Source organism: Alexandromys fortis, unplaced genomic scaffold (genome assembly GCF_014885135.2).
Source record: "Alexandromys fortis isolate MF-2015 unplaced genomic scaffold, M_Fortis_MF-2015_v1.1 scaffold_37, whole genome shotgun sequence".
Classification (NCBI taxonomy): domain Eukaryota; kingdom Metazoa; phylum Chordata; class Mammalia; order Rodentia; family Cricetidae; genus Alexandromys; species Alexandromys fortis.
Window position 1 is genome coordinate 7,147,270 of NW_026067914.1, and position 24,360 is coordinate 7,171,629.

Consider the following 24,360-nt stretch of genomic DNA (forward strand, 5'->3'; position numbering starts at 1 on the left):
CTCCCCTTGCCCCTCCTCCTCCCCCTCCTCCTCCTCCCTTTATTTTTGGTTTTTCAAGACAGGGTTTCTCTTTAGCTTTGGAGCCTGTCCTAGCTCTTGTAGACCAGGCTGGCCTCAAACTCACAAAGATCCGCCTGCCTGCCTCTGTCTCCCAAATGCTGGGATTAAAGGTGTGTGCCACTTCGGCCCAGCCAGCCTTTCCATTATTTGTGAACAGGTGGGTAAGTAAATTTTTAAATGATTTACATATTTTTATTTTATGTACATTGATTTACTTGTGTGTGTGTCTTTGTGAGGGTGTTGGATCCTCTGGACTTGGAGTTACAGTTGTGAGATGCCATGTGGGTACTGGGGATTGAACCCTAGTCCTGGAAGAGCAAGCAGTGCTCTTAACTGCTGAGCCATCTCTCCAGCCCCAGGTGGGTATATACTTGTGAGTGCCTTAGCTTTTCATCACTCTAACAACAACAGTAAACATGGCTAGTGAGTGATGCCCCCCAGTATGTTGATCATGGGAGTCATGTCTGCCAGGCTTGACCCGCCTTGCCCCAGTAGCCTGGGAAGTATGTGTTATAAGTTTATGTGAGATCTTTATGAAGTTCCATTGTATATTAAGTTAGAGCTATTGCCAGTTAGAGCACTCCGTTCTGTTTTGATCTTGAAAAGGACAAACATAGTTCATCCCAGCCCACCGTGTCCTGAAGTTCTAAGCCTGTCTTGAGTAAACTGTCATAGACATCATGTTTGAGCAGCACTGGGGAAGTGGTGGTATTGCTTCATAACATTGCATGCTGGTCTTCAGGGAGGTGTGAATGGTATCATGGTTTTAACTGTGCACACGGTCTCAGGCTAATGTTATACTTTGCCATGCATTTATACTTGGAATAGTGGGTAGACACCAAGTATCACTGATGTGCACTTTGCTTTGACAAGTGAATATTGTCTTTCCGAATAACTCCATTGTATTGTTTATATTTGGTTATTAGAAGTAGTCTTGTGACTACATCTTTATGTTTCTCTGATTTTTGTAGAAGTTCACAGAAATAGACTGCATGGAAGAATAAACCCTCCTCTCTTTCCCACTCTTCTCTTCCCCTCTTCTTCCTTCTCCTCCCCTCCCTTCTCCTCCCCTCCCTTCTCTTCCCTTCCCTTCCTTTCCTTCTTTTCCCTGCCTTTTCCTTTCTAAGACTAAAAAAAATTAAAAATAAAATAAAATAAAAAAATGTAACAAATCAAGTCCGGCTGGTTTCTAAGATTGTTGCTGATATAATATGTCCACCAGTAATATGGCTGTTGACCTTTGCCTAGCTCTTATGGCAGAACTAACAAGTTGTTTTAATTGTCACAGGGTTATTGTTTAGGATCTTTTGGTGGTTTGCATTTTTTCTATGAGTTTTGGTTTATCCTTTGTATTTTGTAATGAGCTGTCTTATATATTCATTTTCCAGGATATAACCCATGTTTGTGATAGTTCGTTTTCTCAGGCTTGTCTTTTTTTTTTTTTCTTTTTTCTTTTTTTTGAGACAGGGTTTCTCTGTCTATCCCTAGCTGTCCTGGAACTAGCTCTGTAGACCAGACTGGTCTTGAACTCACAGAGACCACCTACCTCTGTCTCCCGAGTGCTGGGATTAAAGGTGTGCACCATCACCACCTGGTAGTTTTCTCAGTCTTTAGAGTTGGTGTGGTGTGGTGGTTTTCTTTTTGCTTTCTTTAATATCAGGAAAGTATACAATGCTTGATTATGTAATCGGTGGAGCTTTTTTTTTAACTTAACAAAATTTAGTTTTTGTACATTATGCATATGGATGTTTTGCTTGCATGTGTGTCTGTACCATGTGTGCCTGGTGCCATGGGAACCAGAAGACGACATCAGGACTCCGGGGACTTGGAGCTACAGATTGTGAGTTGCCATGCAGTAGGTGCAGTGAATTTGAACTTGGGCTCTGTGTAAGAGCAGGGTCTATTGTTAATTGCTGAGCCCAATTAGTAGAGCTCTTAATTGTCATACTAATGATATTTGCCAGGTGGTTAGATTATGGATTAGCTATTCCTTTTCAGGAGATATGATTAACACACAGAGCCATCTCTCTGGCCTGGATCTTCAGTTTTTATTGCTTAGTCCCAGTAGTCTTTTGATGACCTCTTGGTGTGGCAAGAGATTCTAGGTTTACTTTGTACATTCCTACCCCATATATGGAATTATCAGTGTCTCCCAACAAGCCATGGATTCTTTTTCCGTGAAATAGTACTTCAAGGCCACAATTTGCACTCTTACTTGACTGCTTCTGTGATTATTGCTTTTAGAAGAAAACATTTTGTATGTGTTTTTATGTATAAAAATAGAACTAACATTTTAAGTTTGGCATGATGAGGTTCTGGAGGTGGTGGTAGCAACACTGATACACATCATGTTACTAAACTGTACTCTTGTAGTGATGGAATTAGTACATTTTATGTATATTTTACTACACTACATTGACCAACAATTTAAAAAAGTACTTCTTGACTTCCTGATGGTACTTCAGATTCACACGTACAGCTGTAGAATTTTCCTTTGTCTTATCCATATCAGGAATCTAGTTGTCACGATTAGTAGTGTTCAAACTAAAGTATTATATATTCATTGCTTTTTCTCTTGACACTCATGGCATGTTTGTTTATTGGCAGCCTTGGGAATTGAACCTGGGACCTTGTGTATGCCAGTCTGCAAGCTGCTTCTGCTCTCCCCTCACTTCTGGTAATTGCGTATCTGCATTATAAGTGCAGCCATTCTTCAGTAATTTTTTTGTACTTATGAACGTTCTTTTTGGCATAAAGCATTCTTGTCAAACCCTGGCAATTGGTAATGTTCTGTCCTTTGTAAACATGTTCTTGTCTGGTTGCCTTCTGGATGTTTCCCCCAGAGTTATTGCAGAATATTTTGGGTTTGGATATATGTGATAAATTCTTATAAGTGGTGTACAGTCTTTTTCCTTTCCTCAATTCCAGGCAGGTTAGTTTTAGTATTCTGCAGCCCTACCTTGCACCTTCTATTTTTGTGTGTGCAGGTGCTCGTGTGTGTGGAGTACAGGTTGACGGAGGGTGTTCCTCATTCATTCTCCACCTTCTTTGTTGTTCTGCTTGAACCCGGAGCTTGTCAGTGTGGCTGGTGTGAGGTATGCTTGTGACTTTCCCGTGGGTTCTTTACTGTCTGTTTTGTATTGGTTTTTAGACATCTCCTTTTGTCCTCTAGCTTAAGGCATTGCTTTGTTTATTCATTGGGAATGGGTGCTTCTAAATGATTCTCCTGACATTTTTTTCTGAGCTATATAGGTTTGTTATTTTTTAATGTGAGCACATTTGTCATCCACAGGAACATCTATCTCCTTTGGTCTCCTTGCTCTGAAGCTCACTACTTAGGTTGGGACAGGCGACCCTCCTGTTTCCACCTCTTAGAGCTGTGGTTACGTGTATGAAACCATACCTGGCTTCTGAACCCATATTAAGTACAAGCACTTGGTACTGTGCCAGCTCTCCAGTTGTTTTTGTTTTGTTTTATATTTTGTTACAGGGTTTCTCTGTATAGACCTGGTTGCCCTGGAATTCTACTCAGTAGACCAGGCTGGCATTGAATTCAGAGATCCATCTGCTTCTGCCTCCTCAGTGCTGAGATTAAAGGTGTACGCTACCACTGCCCCGCCTCCCAGGTTGTTTCTGACACAGGATGTCATCATGTAGCCCGGGCTGGTCTTAGTCTTGGACTTGCAGTGATCCTCTTGCCTCTGTCTTCTGAGTCCTGTGGTTACAGGCTGTCATTATACCTGGCTGCCTCCTGAGTAGACCTTGAACTTAGGAACTTTTCTATTTTGATACCGTTATTTAGTCGTGTCTTTTGTTTTTTTTTGTGTGTGTGTGTTATTTTTCTCAGTGCATTTGAGTGCATTTTGAGGTTTGCAGTCAGTTTTCCTGGGCATAGGATGTGTGCTCCTGTTGTCTGCAGGGATTCTATTTGCTCTTCCTGCTTTTTATGATTTGTGCACAGGATTTAAAGTCCATTGTATTCTTATTTCAACACGAATTCTTGTGAAATAGAGATGTAGGCCCTGTGCCTTTTCTCTAGCTCCTTTCTGTTCTGGAGTGGTTCTGAGGATTCTGGTCTTTTACCTGAACTAGCACACTCATTTTGTTCTTTGAGATGGGACCTTGTGTATCTCAGACTGATCCCTTTGCCTCCACTGCCTGGCACTACACTCAGTTGGTTCCAATCTCAGAGGCCCATATCCTGAAGGTTTGGCTGCCCGTGTGGCCCTGTTGAGAGGTGGTGGTGGAACCTTTGAGGGTGGCATACCTCTGAAGGGAATTTGGGGGCCTTTCCTTTCTCATCCTTTGTTCCTATCTACCATGTAGTAGACAGTCACCTTTGGCCATGGTGTATGCGCTGCCACAGACCTAAGGACAGAACTAAGTGACCATGGAACAAGACGTCTGGAGCTGTGAGTCAAAATGAACTTGTAAATGTTTATCAGTTGTGTCCGTTTTGCTTATGTTTTCCATACCACTCATACATTCAAATTGCCTAATTTAATTTAGTAAAATTAGCTCTAGGCAGGCCAGCGTGCCCAGCCTTGACAGCAGTGTATTCTGTGTAGTACATCCCTCAGGCCAAGAGCCGAGTATGTCCATTACTTGATCTGGGGAGGTGGGAGCAGAAACAGCCCACATGGATTGATGGTGGCTATAGCCTTTCTGGGCTTTCTATTGCAGGATCTTACCTGGTGCCTTGCCTGTTACCACTTGGAAAAGGAAAGTTGTCCCCCTCTCCCCGCACTGCCCTGAGGCATGTCGAGGATTCCAATTGAGCACGTTCTGTTTCTAGTCTAGACCTTTCTCCAAATGAAGGGTTTTGGTGGCTTTTTTTTTTTTTAGAACCCTCACTTCCTGCCACCTGTGTCCTATTGAGAGAAGAGTGGTCTTGGATCTTACTATATATGTTGGTAAAATTTTCCAAATTCATAAAACAGGCTGGTGTTTATTTCCATATTGTCTCACAACCAGAGTTCCTGTTTATTTCATTGGGCTTCTCTCTGCTAAGGCAACCAGAACCTTACTCTGAGATTGTGTTCTCACCTCTTCTGTAGGACTCATTTCTTAAAGCTGTAGAGTGTCAATAAAGATGGTTTTTATTTCCTTCTCACTGTGAAAGTCTGAGGGCAAGATAGGGCTCCTCTTAGGAAAGAATGCTTTTTTAAACAGTGAGAGGGGAAACGCAAACAATACTGAGGAGCAAAGAAGAGCTACTGGAAGTTGGAAATCAGGAAGTTTTAGGGCAGATTTTCCCTTGTGAGTTTGGGAGTTGTCTGTAGTAACAGGCATAGATGCCAGGATTCTGGCCATTTGGAAGGCTCCAGGACTGGCTGTCAGACAGGCAGTGTGGCAAGTATGTTGTGTGAGGAAGCGTGCATAGGTAGGGCTTGAGGGGGAGAAAGATGGAGTGGGAAGAAGTGACCAGGAATTTGTGACAGAGCCAGCTAGATACAGATGTAAACAGATATTAGAGGTGCGCTGCATTGAGCCATGCAAACGCGCAGCTAACCAAGGACCCCTGCCTCTTTTTACCAATGTAGGTGATGGCACATTTTCAAAAACTTGGTATTACTCATTATGTAATAATGAGGCAAAATAAAGTAGTAAGCAGTGTTTATTTTTTGAAAATTACTTAAAAAATTGTTTAGAGATGTGGATTTACATAACTGGTGGCAACATTTTTAAATGTACAGGCCATTTCATATTATTGCACTTACTCTTTAATATATAAGGCATTTTATTTTACATAAATAAAGAATAATGTATAATGTACAACAGGCGCGGTGCCAATTAAGTCAACCATACAATGCAATGCAATGTGAGGGAGGGCGGAAATGAAACCCCACCTACTTGAGCCATCATAGTATTTTCTTAAAACTACGATTTATGTCTTGACACATTTTACCCTCATAGTTCACTGTGAATGACTGACCACTTTTAAAAATAAAAAACAAACAGGTTTAGAACAATACCATTAGTGTTCACGCAGGAAGTGTGGGGCTTTATTAGACTAATTAGCAGTACTAGTCATGCCTTGAACACTGAAGACAGATAAATAGCTTTCTAGCTCAGGGTCGAAGACAGGCTAGCATTGGCTTCGTCCCTTACCTTCCCACTGTTAGCCAGCCAGATGCTTGGTGATGTACAGAGTGGTAAGCCAGAGGTCCTCCTTGTATATAATAAAGCTAGGAGCTCTGGGAACACTCAGACCATTCCATCGCTCTAGAAAGTCCTGTCTGATCACAAAGGACTGGACTTATTAGTTAATAGGCATGACTGTAAAGGAGTGGAGGCAAAAAGAAAAAAGTTTATCGTGCTGACTTCAAATTATCACTCAAGTAAGAAAGCTGAAACTGACCCCAGAGACTAACAACTTAGCATGCACCTTGCACTGACATCTTATAGTATCCTACTTGTAACTGTAATGAAAAGTAGATGCTAAATCAGGCTTTTCTAGCTAACTCTTTGTGAAACCTGCTGAAAATGAGCCGGTTATTTTGTGCCCATCTGAGGACCCTCTGGGTGTACTCTACAGATGGCCAGCAGGGATGGGCTCAGGAAAACATGATGTACAAAGGCAACAGCTCAGCACCTCAGTGATTTTTTTTTTTTCTTCCCTAGACCCAGCTGTGGTTAAAGAAACAAAATCGTAGCATCATGCATGTGGGATTGTTGACAAATGCATGTTTCCACCCAGACCCTCAGGACCCAGCACTGGGTGGCACCCCCTGAGGATCGGATGGGAAGCACTGTACAGTCCTTTTCCTTGAGAGGGACTCACCCTGGTTTCCCATTTTCCTCCTTGTTTGGTAAGTGAAGCTGGTGAGGCTTTGGGATTTCAGAAAATCGGGTCAACGCAGAGGCAGAAAGCCAGCTTTGTGAGGGAGGGCTCCAGAGAGGCTCAAGGCAGCCAGAGGTGTTTCATAAACCTTGAGTCAGAATGGTCTGCAGAACCCCAATTTTGGCAAGAGCAAAATTTGCAAAATGGTAAACACCAAAATAGCAAAAAGTTGAGCCGTTGCAGAGCTCTGTCAGGGAAGAGAGCCGGACCACAGACTCTGTGCTGCTGTAGGTCTGGTGGGGGAAAGGAACAAAACCGACAGGGAAATCTCCATAGAGGATACACAGAAGAAACTCCGTTAGGACCACAGACTACATTTGCAAGATGAAGGATTAAACTCTCAACTGCCTTTAAGGTGGTGTGCGTGTGTGTGGGCACAGAAACACACTATTTTGCCTGCTCTTATGTTGACCAGTCTCGAATTCAAACATACACTCACGTTTGAAAACTAGATGCAAGGTGCTTTCAGGCTAGAACTCCCTCCTCCCGAGCAGGGAAGTTCTCAGCTATTTATTGCAATTCATCGGAACTGTCACTCTGTAACAGCCTTATGACTTACACTCTCATAAACAGAAAATGACCAGAACCTCCCAGTCCACATCATACATTACGTTCATTAAAAAATAGCACTTTTTAAAATCGTCATCTTTTTCACTGTTGCATAATTCCTGAGCTCTGCCTAACAATTAGGTCATAAATTCATTTTCTTTTAAGTCTCTCTTTTTCAGGGTAACATACATAGACCCATAGCTCTGCCTTCCACTGCATGTATGTACCTAAAAGCACTGTGTCATTTACTTACAAAATTATATAAATCTACATACATACATCATTTTAGCTGGGGCATTTGTGTTACCCTTCTGGTCCCCACTCACCAGGACTGCTGCTGGGAGAGGTGGCAAGAAGGATGCAAAGGTGTAGCTAGGTGTTCTAGAAGAACAGATGAGCTCTTGATCCACTGCAAATGTGTGTGTGTGGGGGGGCAGGGGCAGGCACTGAATGAAATGACACTCCCCAGCCTCGGTGGTCCAGGCTTATGTAAAGTACAGTCGTGGATATCTGTATCAGCTGTGTATTGATTCCAGAGCCCATCCGTCCTTAAACGAAGTCATTCTGACTTGCTAAAAGAAGTGAGTCTGGGGGAGGGGATACTGGCTAAGACTCACGGATTCCTGTGCTTTCTAATCACTAGCTGCACAGGCCCTTCTGGAACAGACTTCATAATATTCCAGGCATCAAAGTGCACCAGCCCAACCAAAGGCTTCCCGTTAATAGCAAGGATTTCGTCGCCAGCTTCTATTGTTCCGGCTTGTTCCGCTGCGCCACCTGCCAGAACAAATGTAGAAGAAACTCAGATGCCTCGTTTTAAGGATGCAGATGCTAAGAGTTTAAATGGGAAAGATGTTTTTCCTGTAGTCTTAGGAGAGGGCACTATCCCCTCTCCCCCCCAGGAGTTAATGTAAAATAACCGTGGAGCACATTTGTCCCCATATAAACAAGCCTGCAACTGGATAACGGATTTACTCAAATGGAGTATCCAGACTATAAAGAACCACACATCACCTTTTTGCTACCAGGACACTGCCGTCATGGGTCACATGCAGGATCCTACTCCAGTGCATCTCCACCTGGCTGAAGTTGATGTCTAACTACATGAAGGAACAGATTTATGAACTGGCCAAGAAAGGTCACAAATTGGTGTCATCCTGAGGGACTCATGATGTTGCACAAATCCTTAAGTCCAAAAGACTTGCCTTTGTTCTTCTCAAGGTTATCTGCCCTTTAAGAAAGGAGTTGTGCTGGGTAGTGGTGGTACACACCTTTAATTCCAGCACTTGGGTGGCAGAGGCAGGAGGATCTGAGTTTGAGGCCAGCCTGCTCTACAGAGTGAGTTCCAGGACAGGCTCCAATGCTACACAGAAAAACCCTGTCTCGAAAAACAAAATGCAGTCATTGTTCACAAGCCTCCTGGGACACAGAAAGGATAAGGACGCTAAATTCTGCCTGATTTGGATAGAGAGTAACATTTAGGATAGAGTGGCATTTACCAGCCAGCATGTTATAAGACTAAGTAGGACTTCCCACTCCGATATGAATCATTCGCAGCCTCTGCAATACTGGCAGAAAGTCTTGTGTACTCAAACAGTAAAATCTCTTTAAAAACAAACAAACCGGTAACAGAGTTGGCAAAGGAAGCCAAGAACTAAAGCATCAACATCTGACAAGCTCGCGATTACCCAGAATCTCGGCTGGGGCTGGGGCTGGGGCTGTGTCAGGCTCTGAGCTCAGTGGTTGACGACCTGCTCATCAGGTCGTGAGGACTGTGGTGCTAGCTTATCTGATGGCTCACCTCCATGCAGAGCTCTCCACCTCCCCATGTTTCTACATCCCACAGCTTTGTGGAAATTGAGCACACTTTGGGGCTTTCAGACAAATCTTAAACTCTCCTCCATTTCCTCCCTGCTATGGAATAGCTAAATCACGCCGAGGAAGAAATTGAAAGAGAAAACTGAAGTATGAGGAAAAAAAGTTGACTTTCTTAGAAATTTCAGGTCTCAAAAGACTGAGCAGATATATATTTCTGAAAGCCATATTAGGTCTTTAGGGCTGGCAAGATTGCTCAGTGGGTAAAGGTGACCGACTGAGAAAGTTGTGCTCTAACTGCCATGATAAAATGTTATGGAAGGAGAGATGTCTCAGCAGTTAAGCATCTTGCTGTTGCCCTTCTAGAGGCCCCAAATTCAGACCCAAGTTTACTTTCCAGCACCCATGTCTGGTGGCTTACACCCACCAGAAAGAGGAGCTTCAGGGTTTCCAGCATCGTCTCGTGGCCTCTGCACGTGTATAGTGATGTGCACACACGGACACACACCCACACCAAAAACTGATGAGGATACAGCCGGCAATAGAAAGGACTAGAGACATGCTCATCTGTCGGGCTGGCGAGGTTTTCTGGGAGATGGCCCACGGTATGTTTTAGTCCCATCCTGCATGCCCTTCATCGCTTTGTCTATAGCTGGGACTCAGCGAGGCACTTGTGACGGAATCCAGGAGGGCAGTATATAGAACACGTTCTCACTTGGGCTTAAGGCACCGACCGAATGAATGCAATGATCAATCACTGTTTTCTGGTGGAAGCGTCAGAAGACGGGAAAGCCAGAGATGGTTTTAAAGATGGGCTAAGCTCAAGGTGCCAGCAGATGTAGACTTCAGGGACTGCCCAGATGCTGCCCTGCCTTTAGTTTCTACTGGGCTCTCAGTGTGAGTTCTGCTGGCAGCAGATGCCCTGGTGCACCTTGCCCTCTTCCCTGGGAGTTGTTGCCTGTGAGTACTCCTACTGGCTTCCTGCTTCCTTCTGCTCTGTCAGTTTAATGGGTGGATGAGCATGGGGGTTTCCTCTAGCCTTGCACTGCTAAGCCTCTGTAGTACATACAACAGGTCGACTCCAGATTCACACCTGTTTTCTGCATGCACGTGGGACCATAAATAGAGACAGCCTGTCTTGTGTGCTATTGTGAGCCATCAAGCAAGCTGTCTTGCTTCTAGTTCACGGTTGTGCCCCAGTCTTTCCCATCACTAGGTGCCCACATCCACCGTCCACAGAAACAGGTGCTCAGCTCCTGTCCTTCGTGGCCTGTAAGCTTCAGTTCTGACTGTGCATTTCTGGGCCCCACAGGGCAGCTCTCCACCAGGGGCTTCATGGCTCCTTTGCATGGAAATTTGATTTTGTTTTTAGATGGGGTCTTGCTCTGTAGCCCTGGCTGGCTGGCCTACAACTCCCTGTATCTAGTCTAGGCTGGCCTCAGACTTGCTGCAGCTCCTTCTGCCTCCTGAGTGCTATGACTGCAGGCATGAGCCAGTGGACCCAGCTGGAGATGTTCTACAACTGTTCTAAGATGTGAGAAATTCGTTGTTCATATGTGTTTGGCTGTGACTGAACAGAGCTAGGACAAAATGTGACAGGTTCAGGGAAGGAACAGGGATGGTCTTGGTGCAGGAAGGTGGGTCTGAGTTGGCCTTGTGACCAGATCATGGAAGTTCTTTATCCACTGAGAAATTCTAGAAAGGAGCAGCCCAACAACTTGGGCCAGCATTCCCTGCTTATTTTTGTCCTGTGGCTTCTGGGGGTTGCACAAGCTGGTAGTTTTGGCCTTTTCCTTATTTTGTTATTTTTTTCCTTTTTGTTTTTTCAAGACAATATTTCTCTGTGTAGCCTCAGCTGTCCAGGAATTCTTTCTGTAGACTAGGCTGGTCTTGAACTCAAGATATTCATGGGTGTGTGTCACTACCACCCAGCTACCTATTTTTATTTTTTTTTAAAGTACAGCTCATACCAGTACCATGTGTCTGGAGTGGAGAGAGGTTTCAGGAGATCACAAGTTCAGAAACTATTAAAGCAGATCAGGGAGGCAGAAGCAGGTGGATTTCTGAGTTCCAGGCCAGCCAGGGGCTACATAGTGAGACCCTGTCTGGTTTTTGTTCTTTTTTCAAAGATATACACCAAACCAATCGATCTTAAGAACAATCAGTCTCATGACTTGATTACTTCCTTGTGTCTTCTAACTATAAATTTCTGGTCTATTTGTGTGTATGTGCTGATATGAGCTATACCATTATGTAACTAATGATTGTTTAGAATGAACGCAGGTGTGAGGGCCAGAGTTTAGATTTCCAGAACCTGTAGAAGAGCTGGGCATGTGTGTGAATCACCTGTAATCCCAGCACTCTGAAGGCAGATCTCAGCTGGTGAGCACAGGGCTTGCCAGAGACCTGTCTCAGTAAATAAAGTGGAGGGCAATTGAGGAAGATACTTGATAGCAGCTGTGGGCCTTCACATGTGCACACACACAGACATGCATATCATACACACATGCAAAAAACAATAACAGTAGGATCTCCCCAGCTCAAACAATTTCCCAAGGTCATAAAATGAGAATTTCAAGTTGATGAAGAAACTATTAAACACCGTTTACCCCTCCCCCCCTTTTCTTGCAGTCTAGTATTTGAACTCACTGGATTCTTGGTTGATACTCAGTGCTCTTGCTGGCGTATTTGATGATAATGCTCACCTCGGCACCTACCCGGGCCTTGGGAGTTTTAATACACGCACAATACAACTCATTGTTACAGAAAGCACTGCAGGCTTTGGAAGCAGTTCGGTCCTCACACAGAAGGGATGGGTTTCCATGGAGATATACTTTACCTTTGTACACCCTTTTAATTAGCAGGGGCCCATCTCCAGACACGGATGACTTCCCTCCATCCAGACTCAGCCCCAGCCCCGCTGAGGTTTTCAGCACTTCCACACACAGAGCATCGTGAGCAGCTCCGTTTCTCCCTGCAGGAAGGACATTTGTCATGATAAAACGACAGGCAGCATGCTCAACATGCCACCTGTCTGATCTGATGCCCCCCAAAACGCATTGCCTGCCTCGGGCACTGTGGACTCTGGTCACCCCGAGTCTTGTCTGCTGGGAATTGTGTACCATCTTTGATCCTGGCATCAGGTTGACCCCCCAGGAGGGAGTGCCCTCCTGTGAATCCTGTCTTACTGGATTCACATCCTCTGCTTTCTTGTATCCTGCATGTGCAGAGAATGCTTTCTTTCCCAGGCAGAAATGCCCAGGAGACAAACCGCTCTTGGTAAGTCTCGCACATCCCGGTGAGGATGGAAGTCACACTCAGTGAATCAAATTCGATTTCCTGCCAACCCTGGCTACCATAGCAACAGAATGTCACCATCTGCTATTGAAAGCAGAGGCATGGGAGTGCCCGGCTCATGAGAGAGACTGGCATAATTGGGAAGCTCCCTGGAACTGGGTTGGGCTTCCTTCCTTGCCCTGTGCCCTTTGTGCCTCTATGAGAGGAAGCCCAGCATCCCTGGGGTGTGCTTGCCTCCCTCACATTGGCATCCTTCACTGGCATCTGGTTCTTGTTGGGGTGGGGGAGGGGATGTTTCCATGGTGATATGAACTCTATGGCTTGTTTGGAAGGGCTAGGCTGGGGACTGAATAGGAACTGTACATTTGCCTTTTAGTTCCTGCAAGTCTGTACTGAGGAGTTGAATGGAAAGGTGTACTCAGCTGCTTGGAAGGCAGTAGAGGGACCACGAATGGATGAAGCTGCTTCCCTAATATAAACCTTAGGTTTACAGTTGGACAGACCTCACTGTCAGCTCCTTATTGCAGTTTAATACCAATCCGTGTGAACTAATTTGTTAATACTGGGAGTGGTATTTATGCTTGTTTGTTTTTGAGACAGGGTCTCTCTCTATAGTCTCTGGGGTTATCCTGGAACTTCCTCTGCAGACCAGACTGGCCTTGAACTCAGATCTGCCTACCTCTGCTTTCCAAGTACTGGGATTAAAGGCATGCACCACCGCAAGTGGTATAATTTTTTTAATGGATAACTTGCTGTTAAGAGGGGGGAAGGAGGCTCTCTCCTGGAATCACCCAATGAATCTCTGGAATCACTGCAGCATTGCAGATGTACTCATGCCTGGTCCCCGCTCCCCAGAATTCTTGGTTCAGTAGAGCAGGGGAGTTTCTGGTCATCAGGGTTTTGAGCAGTTATCCGGGTGCCTCCCCTGTCTAGATAGGCCCATATCAGAGAGATGCCTATCAGTCTGGCACGGGCTAACTGCAGAGTGGAGGAAGGTTGCAATGGAATACAGAAATAGCAGTAAGTGGAAGCCCCAGACATGCCCCAGGAATCTTGGATTTCAGTGACAGTGGGACAGTCATCTGTAACTGAACTCAACATGGCTCACATCTGGAAGCCATCAGGACGGAGCGCTCAGTGTTTCCTTGGACAAGCGGCTTAGCTGGTGCCAACCTGGACAGAGGTGAGCATGGCCATGACTGGGGTGTGTCTCCCTAGACTGGGTAGGACCGCAGCTCTGAGGATAGGTGACTACGCAGGACTGGAATACTGAGGACAGCGTGTTCTGCACAAGCATCTGGACAGGACTGTTTGTGTATTTAACAGAATCAAACTTAGAGCATTTCCAAAAAGGCTTTACGGATAGCTCATGCCACATCGAGTCCAAAAAGGCTTTATGGATAGCTCATGCCACATCGAGGCCAAATTGAGCAAAGACATTTGGCCAACCTTGACTCTCAGGATGGATGCTAAGAAGAAACAAAGGCCTGCCTGCCTTGAGCTGGGGGCTACCTGCCCTCTAGACAGACGGTGGGGGAGGATGCTGAGGGAGACTGCGGGGCTCCTCTGACAGCTGGGGAGCCTGGGCTTGGAACAGAGTTAGTAGTGTGGATGGCGCCAGGGAGGCCGTTCTGAGCCAAGGTGGACAGTGCAAAGGGGCCTATTCTGAGCCTCTCCTAAGCTCTGGGCACATAAAGGCAACAGTCTATCTTCAAACACAGAAACACGCTCACCCCTTCATCTCCTTATAGTCCGCTAGAAACAGGAGACAGTGCCGACTGATGTTTCTCGAGGATTCACCATGTTCAGAAATCTCTCCTTCCACACTGAATTCCCTGTTACAAAGGCTGCTATTTTATCTTCTAGTACACTCTGGTCCTGGAACAGTCTGCTCTATCAGCCAGCTGTACCCGCCCTGCTCACTATCTGTGGAGACTTACCAGCTCCCGGCTCCAGTGGCAAGGCCTTTCTGGGGAGTGGACCCTTTCCACCCGAGGAGGGAGGCTCCTGCCTGAGAGAGGGCTTAGGCTGCTCATTCCCTTTCTTGACGATCAGGAGGGCGTGTTTGTGTAGCTGGGCCTGGTGTAGAACCTTCGCAACCTCACTGTGGGCTAAGCCAGCTAAGAAAGTGCCATTGATGGAGAGAAGGAAATCCCCTGGGCTCAGGGTCCCTTCCTGAGAAGCCACGCCCTGAGAAAACACCCTGTGGACCTAGGACAGAAAGGAAAAGACAACAAATCACAAAACAGAGAGAGGGTACTGCAAATCCAGTCAAGGAGCTAGTCCTCACTTTATCAGTGAGCAGGGTGGAATTATAAATCTTTGTAGCAGCGACCCAGGTGTCCACAGGGATAAGACCTGGGCTTGCCCAGTAAAAATGGCCTCAAGGTCGCTGAGTGCTACAATGTTACAATTTGCAAGCATGGGGCACTTGACTCTTTTCTATTGCGTAGCCATAAATTGCTACAATATAGCATTATGCTGACATATATTGCATTTGACTACACATCAAGTTAACTTTGGGTAAAAACACTGGAAACACTGCACTATTTTCTCCTGCTGAGCCCAGACCTCGGGGTCCCCCCAAAACCACAACCACCATGGAGTCCATACTCGTATATAAAAGCAAAGAGCCTTTATTTAAGCTTAAGCTTGGACTTTCCATCCGTCAGACTCAGCAGCAGAAAGTACCAAGCCCAGTTTATCATAGTAGAGGTTGGGGTGAGGGGATTTTTAGGGTTCAGGACCCTGATTGGCTGACATTGGTCTAGGGGTCTTGGCAAAAGGGGAATAGGTGAGTCCTGGGCTCAGGGACATCTGGCCATCTTATCTAATCTTGGCCGATGGTCGGAAGTCAGGTCCTACCCTTTAGATGTTGGACCTCCCTGGGTGGTGTCAGTTTATGGCTTTTCCTGGAACCTGGTGCTGCCTGCCTTGGCAGTAGTGAGCCTGGGCCCCATTATGTGTGGCCAGGTTGCCCTGGCCCCACATTCCCATGCTCCCGTTTTCATGATGGTAGAAGGGACCAAAACTCAGAGATCTCTGACTGGAATTTGTGTTCTAATTAAATTCTGCTGCTTACTGAGGAATATTCTAAGAGCCTTGTAGCATGACTGCTTACCATGACTGATTTTGGCTCCATGTCTGCCCCTCCTGCCACACTGAATCCAAGACCTGAGCCTTCTTTTTTATTCAAGACTATGAAGCAAGTGTCTTCATTGTTCTGGTGAAGAGAAAGAAGACGGTTTACTGTGCATTCCTTGTACGTACAAGCCACACTCCCCAGGTCCACAATCATTAGCAAACCTGGGCTTCAAGATAAGTACCAAGAGGCAGGATAAAGGCCCATTGCAGCCATGTTTTATACGCCAGTGTTCCCATATTTGGTTATTGAATTGCAGGTGCAATTGATAAACTGGTAGTCATAAAACAAGGTAGGTGAGAATTGTCAACCACACGAGATTATAACATCTTAGTGCTCTAGGGTTAAATAGCATTAGATTGCCTTGCTTCAAACATCAATCAAAAGGTATCTTGAGATAGATTACATATAAATGGACTAAGTATTTTGAAATTTGACTTCACCCCCATTTTAGACATGATCCATTAACATTTTAAAGCTCTACAGTGCTTAGTTTTTCATGAAGTAATCACCAAGGACTTCATCATAGTCTCAAGCTAACGAACTTTGAGGACTGGGCGAAAACGGAGCCAAAAACCACTTGTGGGTTCAGTTGATCAGGAAATCTGATGGATGAGTGTTTAGTTCTATCGGTAAGTCCTGAAGACTTGGGCACCTTCAGCCAACCTGGACCAGTGCATAGAAAGGTGACCCTGACCTCTAGGCTTTCTCAACAAACACAGCTGCACACATGTGGCTTAGTGAGTGGTCTTTGCAGTTTCTGATGCTGGGACACGGACACTCTTCCTAGAGCAGGGACAGTGCCCCTTAAAATGGGCATGCTGTCATCAAAACTTGTTTATTTAAATTATTTTTTTGCAGGGGTATTTGGAGAAACAAGTATACTAGTGGCTGATGGTCAGGGCCGATTTTGCCTGAGAAACTTGGGACAGCATTGGGAAGCCAGATAAACAGCGTCCTCCCACCAAAGCTTGAGTGTGTGGTAGCCAGAAAAGCAACCTGGAATTCTGACCTCTCTGATCGTTCACGGACCACCAGAAGGCCCCAGGGTATTGGTTTGTGCAGTTCTGGCGTTAGCCCCTGCGGGCCACACTCCATGGGAAAAGCAGTGGCATGGACGGAGGGGAAAGAGGGACAGGGAAGGAAGACTGCATTTTGATGAACCCTCAATGGTCCTCGACACCAAACTGCACTCTTGTCAGGGTGTCAGACCAATAGCGGGGCCTGGCGTTGGGTCTGCACCCAAAGCACTGCTTTGCCTCTGCCTTCTGAGACTGCATCTTAAGTCCCTGTGTGGTTGAGGCTTTCTTGTGTCCTTGTGCACTGTATCTGCTACAACACCTTAGGAGCAAAGACGGCCTGGCAGGAATGAGACAACGTCTCAGAGTGAGACTGTGGCCGGCCAGGTGACACATGCCTGCCAGTGAGGGGGGCAACAAGACGATGGCTAAAGCTGTCCACCCCACCGAGGGTCTCAACTGTATGTACCTGAACGGAGCGGGAACTAGCAGGTATTTGTTTCCGATTACCCCCACTTCCCGTCCCCATCTCCTCCCCATCCTGGCCCATTAGATGGTAAGGCTGCCCCTTAACAGAGAAACCCCAGAGGTGCCAGGTGGCGGGGCGGGGAATTGCCTTCATAGTGTTTGCAGATGCCATTAGTAACCCAGCATGTTATCAGTCATTTCTGTTCGCTTTTTTTCTCTACACATGTTCACCTGTCGAGGAGCTCTAGGTGGGAACTCCTGCTGTCTTTCCTTACTCCTCACTTTCACACGGCCTGGGGGTTAGCAGCTCTTCAGGGCCCAAGTGAGGCTATAGCAGTGTGAGCCTTTTACCAGCAGATGGCTCCCCTTTCCTAGTTTATGGCCACACTGGAAAGGACGGAGGTATACAGAAGTACACAATGGTTCAGCATCTCCCCTGCAAACTCGTCCATGGGGTGGAAAGGCTGCCGAACAATGCTGCAGGGGACACCTCCATCGCAGCAAGGTGCAGCCCCTCCAGCGCGGAAAACAGACTGAGCCCAGCATCAGCCCCCATGGCCCCAGCGGCGCTGCCCTGCCGTTCCGGTGTCCACTCACCTCTGATTGTGCCTTCGCTTCCTGAATGAGCGTGAAAATGGTGGATTTTGACCCCACTGATGATAAAACAGCCTGCAGTTTCTGCTGGTCTCCCGCTGAGGCGAGGAGTTGATCCAGACTAAGTGAAAAACACATTTGAAGAAGGTTGAAAGGAAAACAACCTGTCCATTTCCTGAGGACTTCCTGCCATGCTGTGGCCTCCCGCCCCAGAGTAACCACAGAATCCTGCAAAGCCAGCTTGAATACCCTTCCCCAACAGTGTAGCAAGTGAGTTTGGGGACCCCTCTAGGGTGATAAGGGACCAGAGCAGGAGTCTAGCAGACAGCTCTGACATGTTTGGAAACCGGAGGCCCTAGTAAAACATCTTAAAATGGCCAGAGTTTCCACTTAGTTAGCAGTTTCCAGCTGCTTCTAGAAGTCCAGAATTCCCTGAGGCATAGCCTGCTCCCCCACACCACCTCCCCTCTTGTTACTCGTGTCCTTGAAGTCACCACACATTGGCGGGCACAGGTGGCTTCCAGGGCCTTTTGTGCTTCTAGGACTGATAAATGCTCTGTAGTCAGGTAGTGGTGGTGGCGCACGCCTTTAACCGCCACTTGGGAGGCAGAGGCAGATGGATTTCTGTGAGCTAGAGGCTAGCCTGGTCTACAGAGCAAGTCAGGACACTCAGAGCTGTTACACAGAAAAACTTCATTTCAAAAAACAAAAGAAAGAAAAGAAAATGCGCAATGTGGCCTGGATTGGATCCTGGACTAGAAAAGAACATTGAGGAATCGATTCAGCCAAATCTGAAGCCAGTGGCTTTGTGCATATGGTTGGCTGTTCGGCGTTAAGTCTTTACTTCTCACTAATGGACTAGGGTTGTGTAAGGTGTTGATTAGGGAGGGTGAGGGAGAGGTGGCATGGGGCTCCCCTTATCACCTTTGCAAACTGTCTAAATCTATGCACATTCTCAATGGAAGTAGGCTGGCTTAAGAAAGAGGGAGGTTAGATACTCACGTCATTGACCAGCTTCTCCCAGAAGGTAGGACCCGAGCAGGTTCATTTCCTTCCCTGACTCCAGTGGGTATGGTGGGGTCACTGGCTGGAGGGCTCCCTCCTGGGAAGATTCTGGTCCTACCATTCACAGGACATGCAGGGGAGGCTGCTCCATCGAGGCCTGGATGACCTCTAGCTGGGGAGCCAGCTGGAGAGGTAGCGGGGGAACCAAGGGACCTTCTGGGGATGATTTCCAGCTGGGTTCTGAAGAGCCCGGCACCCGGGCTGGCAGAGTAGTCCTCACCACCGCACAGCTTGTCTAGGTCTGGCATGCTCAAGGCTCTCAGCTCCTGGAGCTTGGATCGAGAGACGGGGGAAGGCTGGGTGTGGCGTACTGAGGACTTGTTCCTCTTCGTGGGTGAGGAGGCTGGGGTCCCTGTTGAAGTGGGAATGCTCACAGGGACGAGTGATTTCTTTGGGTCTGAACTGGGACCCTTGCTGCTAGTCTCTGGTGGATTCTGCCTGGAGACAGATAGCGTCATGCTGGACGGGGACTTGGTCATCTGCGGAAGAAGGCCGCTGGCTTCGCTCTGGCTTTCACTGCAGGAACTCAGGCTTCGCCTCAGTGACCTTGCTGTCACGTCGCTGGGGTGGCTGAGGCTCCCTGAAGCAATGCTGCCAGATGACCGCCTGCTAACGGGAGGCTTGGAGTTCACGGATAAGAACGGGGATGTGGTAGACTTGGCTGAGGGCCGGTCAGAATTGGCCAGGTTCTCAAAAGACTTGATCCTCTGCTTCACAGAGAAAAACGAGGTAGATTCATGGGGCCAGTTCTGCTCATAGTAGTAATGCCTCCTAGTGGCTTTGACCTTGTCTGGGACGAGGCAGCTCGCCTCAGGGACTGCGCTGGTGTCCCCTCCATCCATAGGTGGCAGGTTCTTTGATGTTTCCAGAAGAGGCTTCACACTGTACGTACCCTGTCCATTAGTCACGCCTTTGGCTGCCTTGGTCTCAGAGAGACCGATACTCATCACAGGGACCTGGGGATCCTGAGGCGAGTGGCTTGGGCTATGTGGGGAAGGACTTTCTCGTCCAAAGTGGCTTGAGAATTGGGCTGGCATGGAGTAAGTCCTGGTGGCTGGCCTTGGTGTGAAGTAGGGGTGCTCCTCTCCCCCAGGGCTTATGGGTATACCATTCTTGGGCACCCCTAGGGAGGCTGGCATCTGGCTTGATCTGCCTTGGGAGGAATCTGATGTCTTAGCAGGTAGCTGCGGGGAGGAGGCTGGTTTGGCCATGCCGAAGGGCCAGCGCATTTCCCGCTCCACCTGGGAGGCCTGAGAGGGAGGTGACCCTGCCGACTGCCGGAGACCGAGTCCACTCTTTTCCCTACAGCTGCTCTGGGTCAAGAGTCCTCCCTGTCTGTCACCATCAGGTGGCTTATCACCACACACATTCTTTGGCGTTCTTTCAGAAGAAATATCAACTATTTTCAGCTGGTTTGTCCCTTCTACAGGATCCCTAGTGATTTTTTCACTTCCGTTCTCAGTGATCCCCCTGAGCTGGGCTGCTTCTGACACCACCAAGTCCACTCGGCTGGGTGTGAGCGGCCTGCTCTGTCTGATCCTTGGTGCTGTGGGACTCACTGACTCCGAGTCACCATGGGACACCTTGCCCTCCGCTCCACATCCTGGGAACCTGGAGACGGCCGGACAATTTGTGTCAGATTCCGAGCAGACAGCCATGTGGAACCGACTGCTTGCACTTTGCTCAGGGAGAGTCTTGGGGGAGGTCAGGGGTAAAGCGAAGGTTTTGATGCCCGTGTCTGATGCCGAGGTCCTTGGTGGCCCCGAGGAAGCCAGGGGTGGCTTGCCCTCGGGCATGTACTGGGGAGGCTTGGGGGTGTCCACAGGAGCGTTGTTAGGCTCTTGGCCAGCTATGTGGAGCCGGTGTGACACCGCCTTAGAAAGCATTGTATGGGAGGCCTGGGGTGAAACCAAGGTCTTCCTGTGGTCGGTTCCGCTGGCCTTGACAGAACCGGCCACGGGGGCCTCAGGGCCACCTTTGCCTTTGCCACTCAGTCTCCTCAGCCTAGGGCCATACTTGGGTTTCTGACAGTTTTGTGTTTCCACTGGAGTTTTCTTGGGGAGTTCTGTATTTTCCTCGCTCTTCTGCACTGGAGGGAAACCCTTAGGCACAGCCAGCCCCTTGCTGTGGCTGGTGCTCACTATTTGGGCTTTTGGAGCCAGCGTCGAGGACTGTTCTGTCTCAGATTTGCTTTGCGAATGTGTACCCTGGCTATTTTTATTTATTTCCTTAAACCAGGCCATGATGGGCCTCCTGGAGATTGTTTTTGGTTTCTGTAGTAAATCGTCCGGGTTGCGACTCTTGGCAATGTGTAGGTCTGCCAAAACAGTCTCTCCATTCTTCGGGCCCTCGGCACCCAGGGCGTAGATACCGTGCATCACGCTAGCGGTGGCTGCTTCAGCTTCTTCTTCGTCTGGGCTTCCTTTACCCAGCAGGTCACATTCCAAGCCATTCACCACATTTGAGTTCCTAAGTGCAAATGGCAGGTTGTGACCATGGCTGGCCGTTTCTGAAGGCTGGCTGTCTCCCACGACTGAGCTCGTGCGGGTGGTGGCCACGATTTCTTCTGTGCATGAGGGCCTGCGGCTCTGTGAAGCATTTATGCCCGCCTGCGTCTCATGCTCCTGAGAGCTGACATCCAGGAAGGAAAACGGCTGGGAAGAGCTTGAGATGGAGGTTTGTGAAGTCCCTGGCAAGGAGCAGACTCTCTCACAGGTGCCCCCCGCTGCCGCCGGCTCACTCAGAGCGCTGTCCTGGAGTGGCAGAATTCGACAAAGTGCAGCCCGGGCAGGGGGATGGGCAGTGCCCGGGTTCTCGGGGCAGCCACTTGCGGAGCAAATTTCTATCTGCTCATCCTCAGACTCACTAGTTCCTCCCTGATGAGAGGACCCATGAGAATGGGGAGGCGACCAGCTGTTCCTGGCGGCTGCTTGTGGCACTTCGGCAAGAGACTCAGGGTCGGAAGAGGAGTCTTCAGCATCACCGTACATGGATGAGAGTGATGGCTCCGTACTGTCTCCCGGGCCCGAGATGGAGACACTGTCTTCATGGAAGCTGCTAAGATTTCTGGAGTAGTTGTTTAAAAAGTTCTTGTTCACAGCAAAACGTTTGTCGGGATGGATGGAATCCAAAACGGAAGGCTGGGATGCCCACTGTGGGGGCGGGGGAGGGCCTGTGCCCTCAGTCTTCCTTGGGGAGGATGTGTGGTCACTGCTGACCGACTGGGCATGGTGGGAACGGCCATCCCCAGCTCCTTCTTGTGACTGGTCCTCAAAAATGCCCAGGTGAGCCCCGAAGTCTGCTTTCTGGGAGAACTGTGACCTTGCCTCAGAGGCTTCCCTGATGAAGTTGTCTGTCACAGGGCTTTCTCTGTTCCCTGACAGGGTCCTGTCGGGAGTCAGTGGCAGAGAGGGGCTGGCATGTGACGTCTTCCCAGACATACAAGCTGTATCTTCGAGCTGAGGACTATCCTTCCAGCTTCTAGGTATGCAGAGTCCCGTTGTTTCCAAGGCCTTGCTGGGACCTCGACTCCTTTCTTGGGACACAAGGGAGAGATGGGGGATGGCGATAGCTGGTGTTGTTCCTGTGCTCATGGGGACAGCTGCTCTCCTGGTGTTGGGAGAGCTGTCCCCAGGTGCAGCCCAAGTCCTGCTCAAGTCAGGAGGAGCCAAGGCCTTCTCTCTGGGAGACGTATTCTGCTCGCTGTCTGGTTTCACTTCAGATACGTCCTGGGACTCAGGCTCCGTGGTCCTGGGAGACAAAGGCTGGCCAACTTGCTCGGTGACAGTGGAAGTCTTGCTGGAGACAGGATGAGCTTCCCTTCTCTTCCCTGGTGGAGGGGGGGCTGAGGAACCATCCCGTCCTGTATCGGGTGATAGGGAAAGTGTAAGCAAACAGAAACCTTCTAGAAGTTTAAAAAAGTATAAATAATTTCAGCCTTCCTATAGACCTTCTGGTCTTTCTTTTCCTCTCTCAAATTGCAGAGTCCTCACAGCCAACAACCACCACCCTGCTCTAATGGCCTTAAAATAACTCAGACATGCAGGACGGACGATTAAACTTGCCCATTTCTCTGTTTGCTTTCAGACAGGCGACACCAGAAATCCCCTGCTTAGATTTCTTGACCCAAGCACCTCTTACCGGCAGCAGCTTTGGGGAGAGGCTGTTGGTCTTATTCCTTAGCTTTGGCCTAGACTGGGCAGAGGCGTCAGGTCTTGTCCCATTCCTGCACCTGCCTGATCATGAGTGACTTCAGCCTCAGATTGCACCAACAGTTGAACCTCCAAACTCAAGAGACTTACCTTTTCAATTTGCTTTTTGAGATGGTCTCTCTGTGGGGCCCTGTGGGGACCCTCCTGACTCAGCCTCCATGACAGGCCTGTGCCTGCACACTTAGTCAAAGGGCTTGCTTTTTTTAGCAAGGAGATGGAGCTAAAGGGAACGACAGATGCTCCAGCTAGGGTTCCCATTGACACGGGGCTCCAGCTCTGCCTTTGCCATGGCTTGGAGAAGCAGGAGACCTGAACACCAGCTAGTCCAGGAAACCTCAGCAGTGGGGGAGCTTGAGAGGGGTCTTGAGGGACAGTTTGACCCAAATGGTGAGGAGGAAAACAGGTTGAAAGCAGACAGGTACAAAACACGGAGCTCTGAGGTGCGGGGACAGAGGGGCAGCAGGAAGTCAAGTTCCAGTGGTTCTGAGAGCTGCCCTGAGACCTGGAGGTGTCCCCTTGGAAAGCCTTGCAGTGGGCACTCTCTTGGGCGAATCTCACTTTAGCATGTACCATCTTACAGTGGGGCAGCAGGCTCAGAGCCACGCAAAGTCTCGGTTTGAGAAGTGTTCCCCCAAATGTTAAGTTCCTCTCACGTCTTGTCTATGAAATCATCAGGTGGTTTTTTGAGACAGGGTTTGTCTGTATAGACCAGGCTGTATAGACTCAGAGGTCTGCCAGCCTCTGCCTCTAGAGTGCTGGAATTAAAGGTGTGTGCCAGCAACGCCCTGTTATAGGTTGTTTTTGAGACAAAGATAGGCTCAGGTTGGCCTTGAACTTCTGGTCACGTTACTGACCCTGTGGTGTTGAGAGTACAGGTCTGTACCACTACGCCACACTGGGGAGCAAACCCAGGGCCTTGGACTGGCACAGGCTAGGTAAGCAGTCTCCCAACTAATTCTGCTACATACCCAATGATAGGATTTTAGCTACAATGTTTCTTTCCCTGTTTGGTGGTACTGAGCATTTGAACCTAGAGGCTTGAACATGCCAAGCAATCACTCCCCCACTGAACTCTATCCCCAGCTCTGGATTTTCTTTAAGACGGGGTTTCACTGTGAGGGCATGGCTAGCCAGGCTGGCTTCATACTCAAAGAGATCCATCCGTTTGTCTCCTGAGCACTGGGATTAAGGTGGGTAGCACCGATGTAGCCCAGTCTCAATTTAATTTTTTTTTCAAAATTACATCTATTTATTGTATGTGTGTGTGTGTGTGTGTAGACGATACTGCATTACATG

General features: G+C 48.1%; 1 protein-coding gene across 4 annotated transcripts in view; it reads right to left on the reverse strand.

Moving 5' to 3' along the window:
- Positions 1-5,659: 5,659 nt before the first annotated feature.
- The window catches only part of Pdzd2 (PDZ domain containing 2), a 336,232-nt gene continuing 317,531 nt past the window's right edge, over positions 5,660-24,360 (reverse strand). For all 4 annotated transcript variants that reach the window (XM_050139075.1, XM_050139076.1, XM_050139077.1 and 1 more), the window contains 6 exons: positions 18,791-22,715; positions 17,792-17,909; positions 15,687-15,788; positions 14,506-14,776; positions 12,108-12,242; positions 5,660-8,230 (listed from right to left, as the gene is read on the reverse strand). In XM_050139075.1, the coding sequence (XP_049995032.1) occupies positions 8,067-8,230; positions 12,108-12,242; positions 14,506-14,776; positions 15,687-15,788; positions 17,792-17,909; positions 18,791-22,715 (4,715 nt within the window). In that variant the 3' untranslated portion in view covers positions 5,660-8,066. The remainder of the gene's footprint in view (positions 8,231-12,107; positions 12,243-14,505; positions 14,777-15,686; positions 15,789-17,791; positions 17,910-18,790; positions 22,716-24,360) is intronic.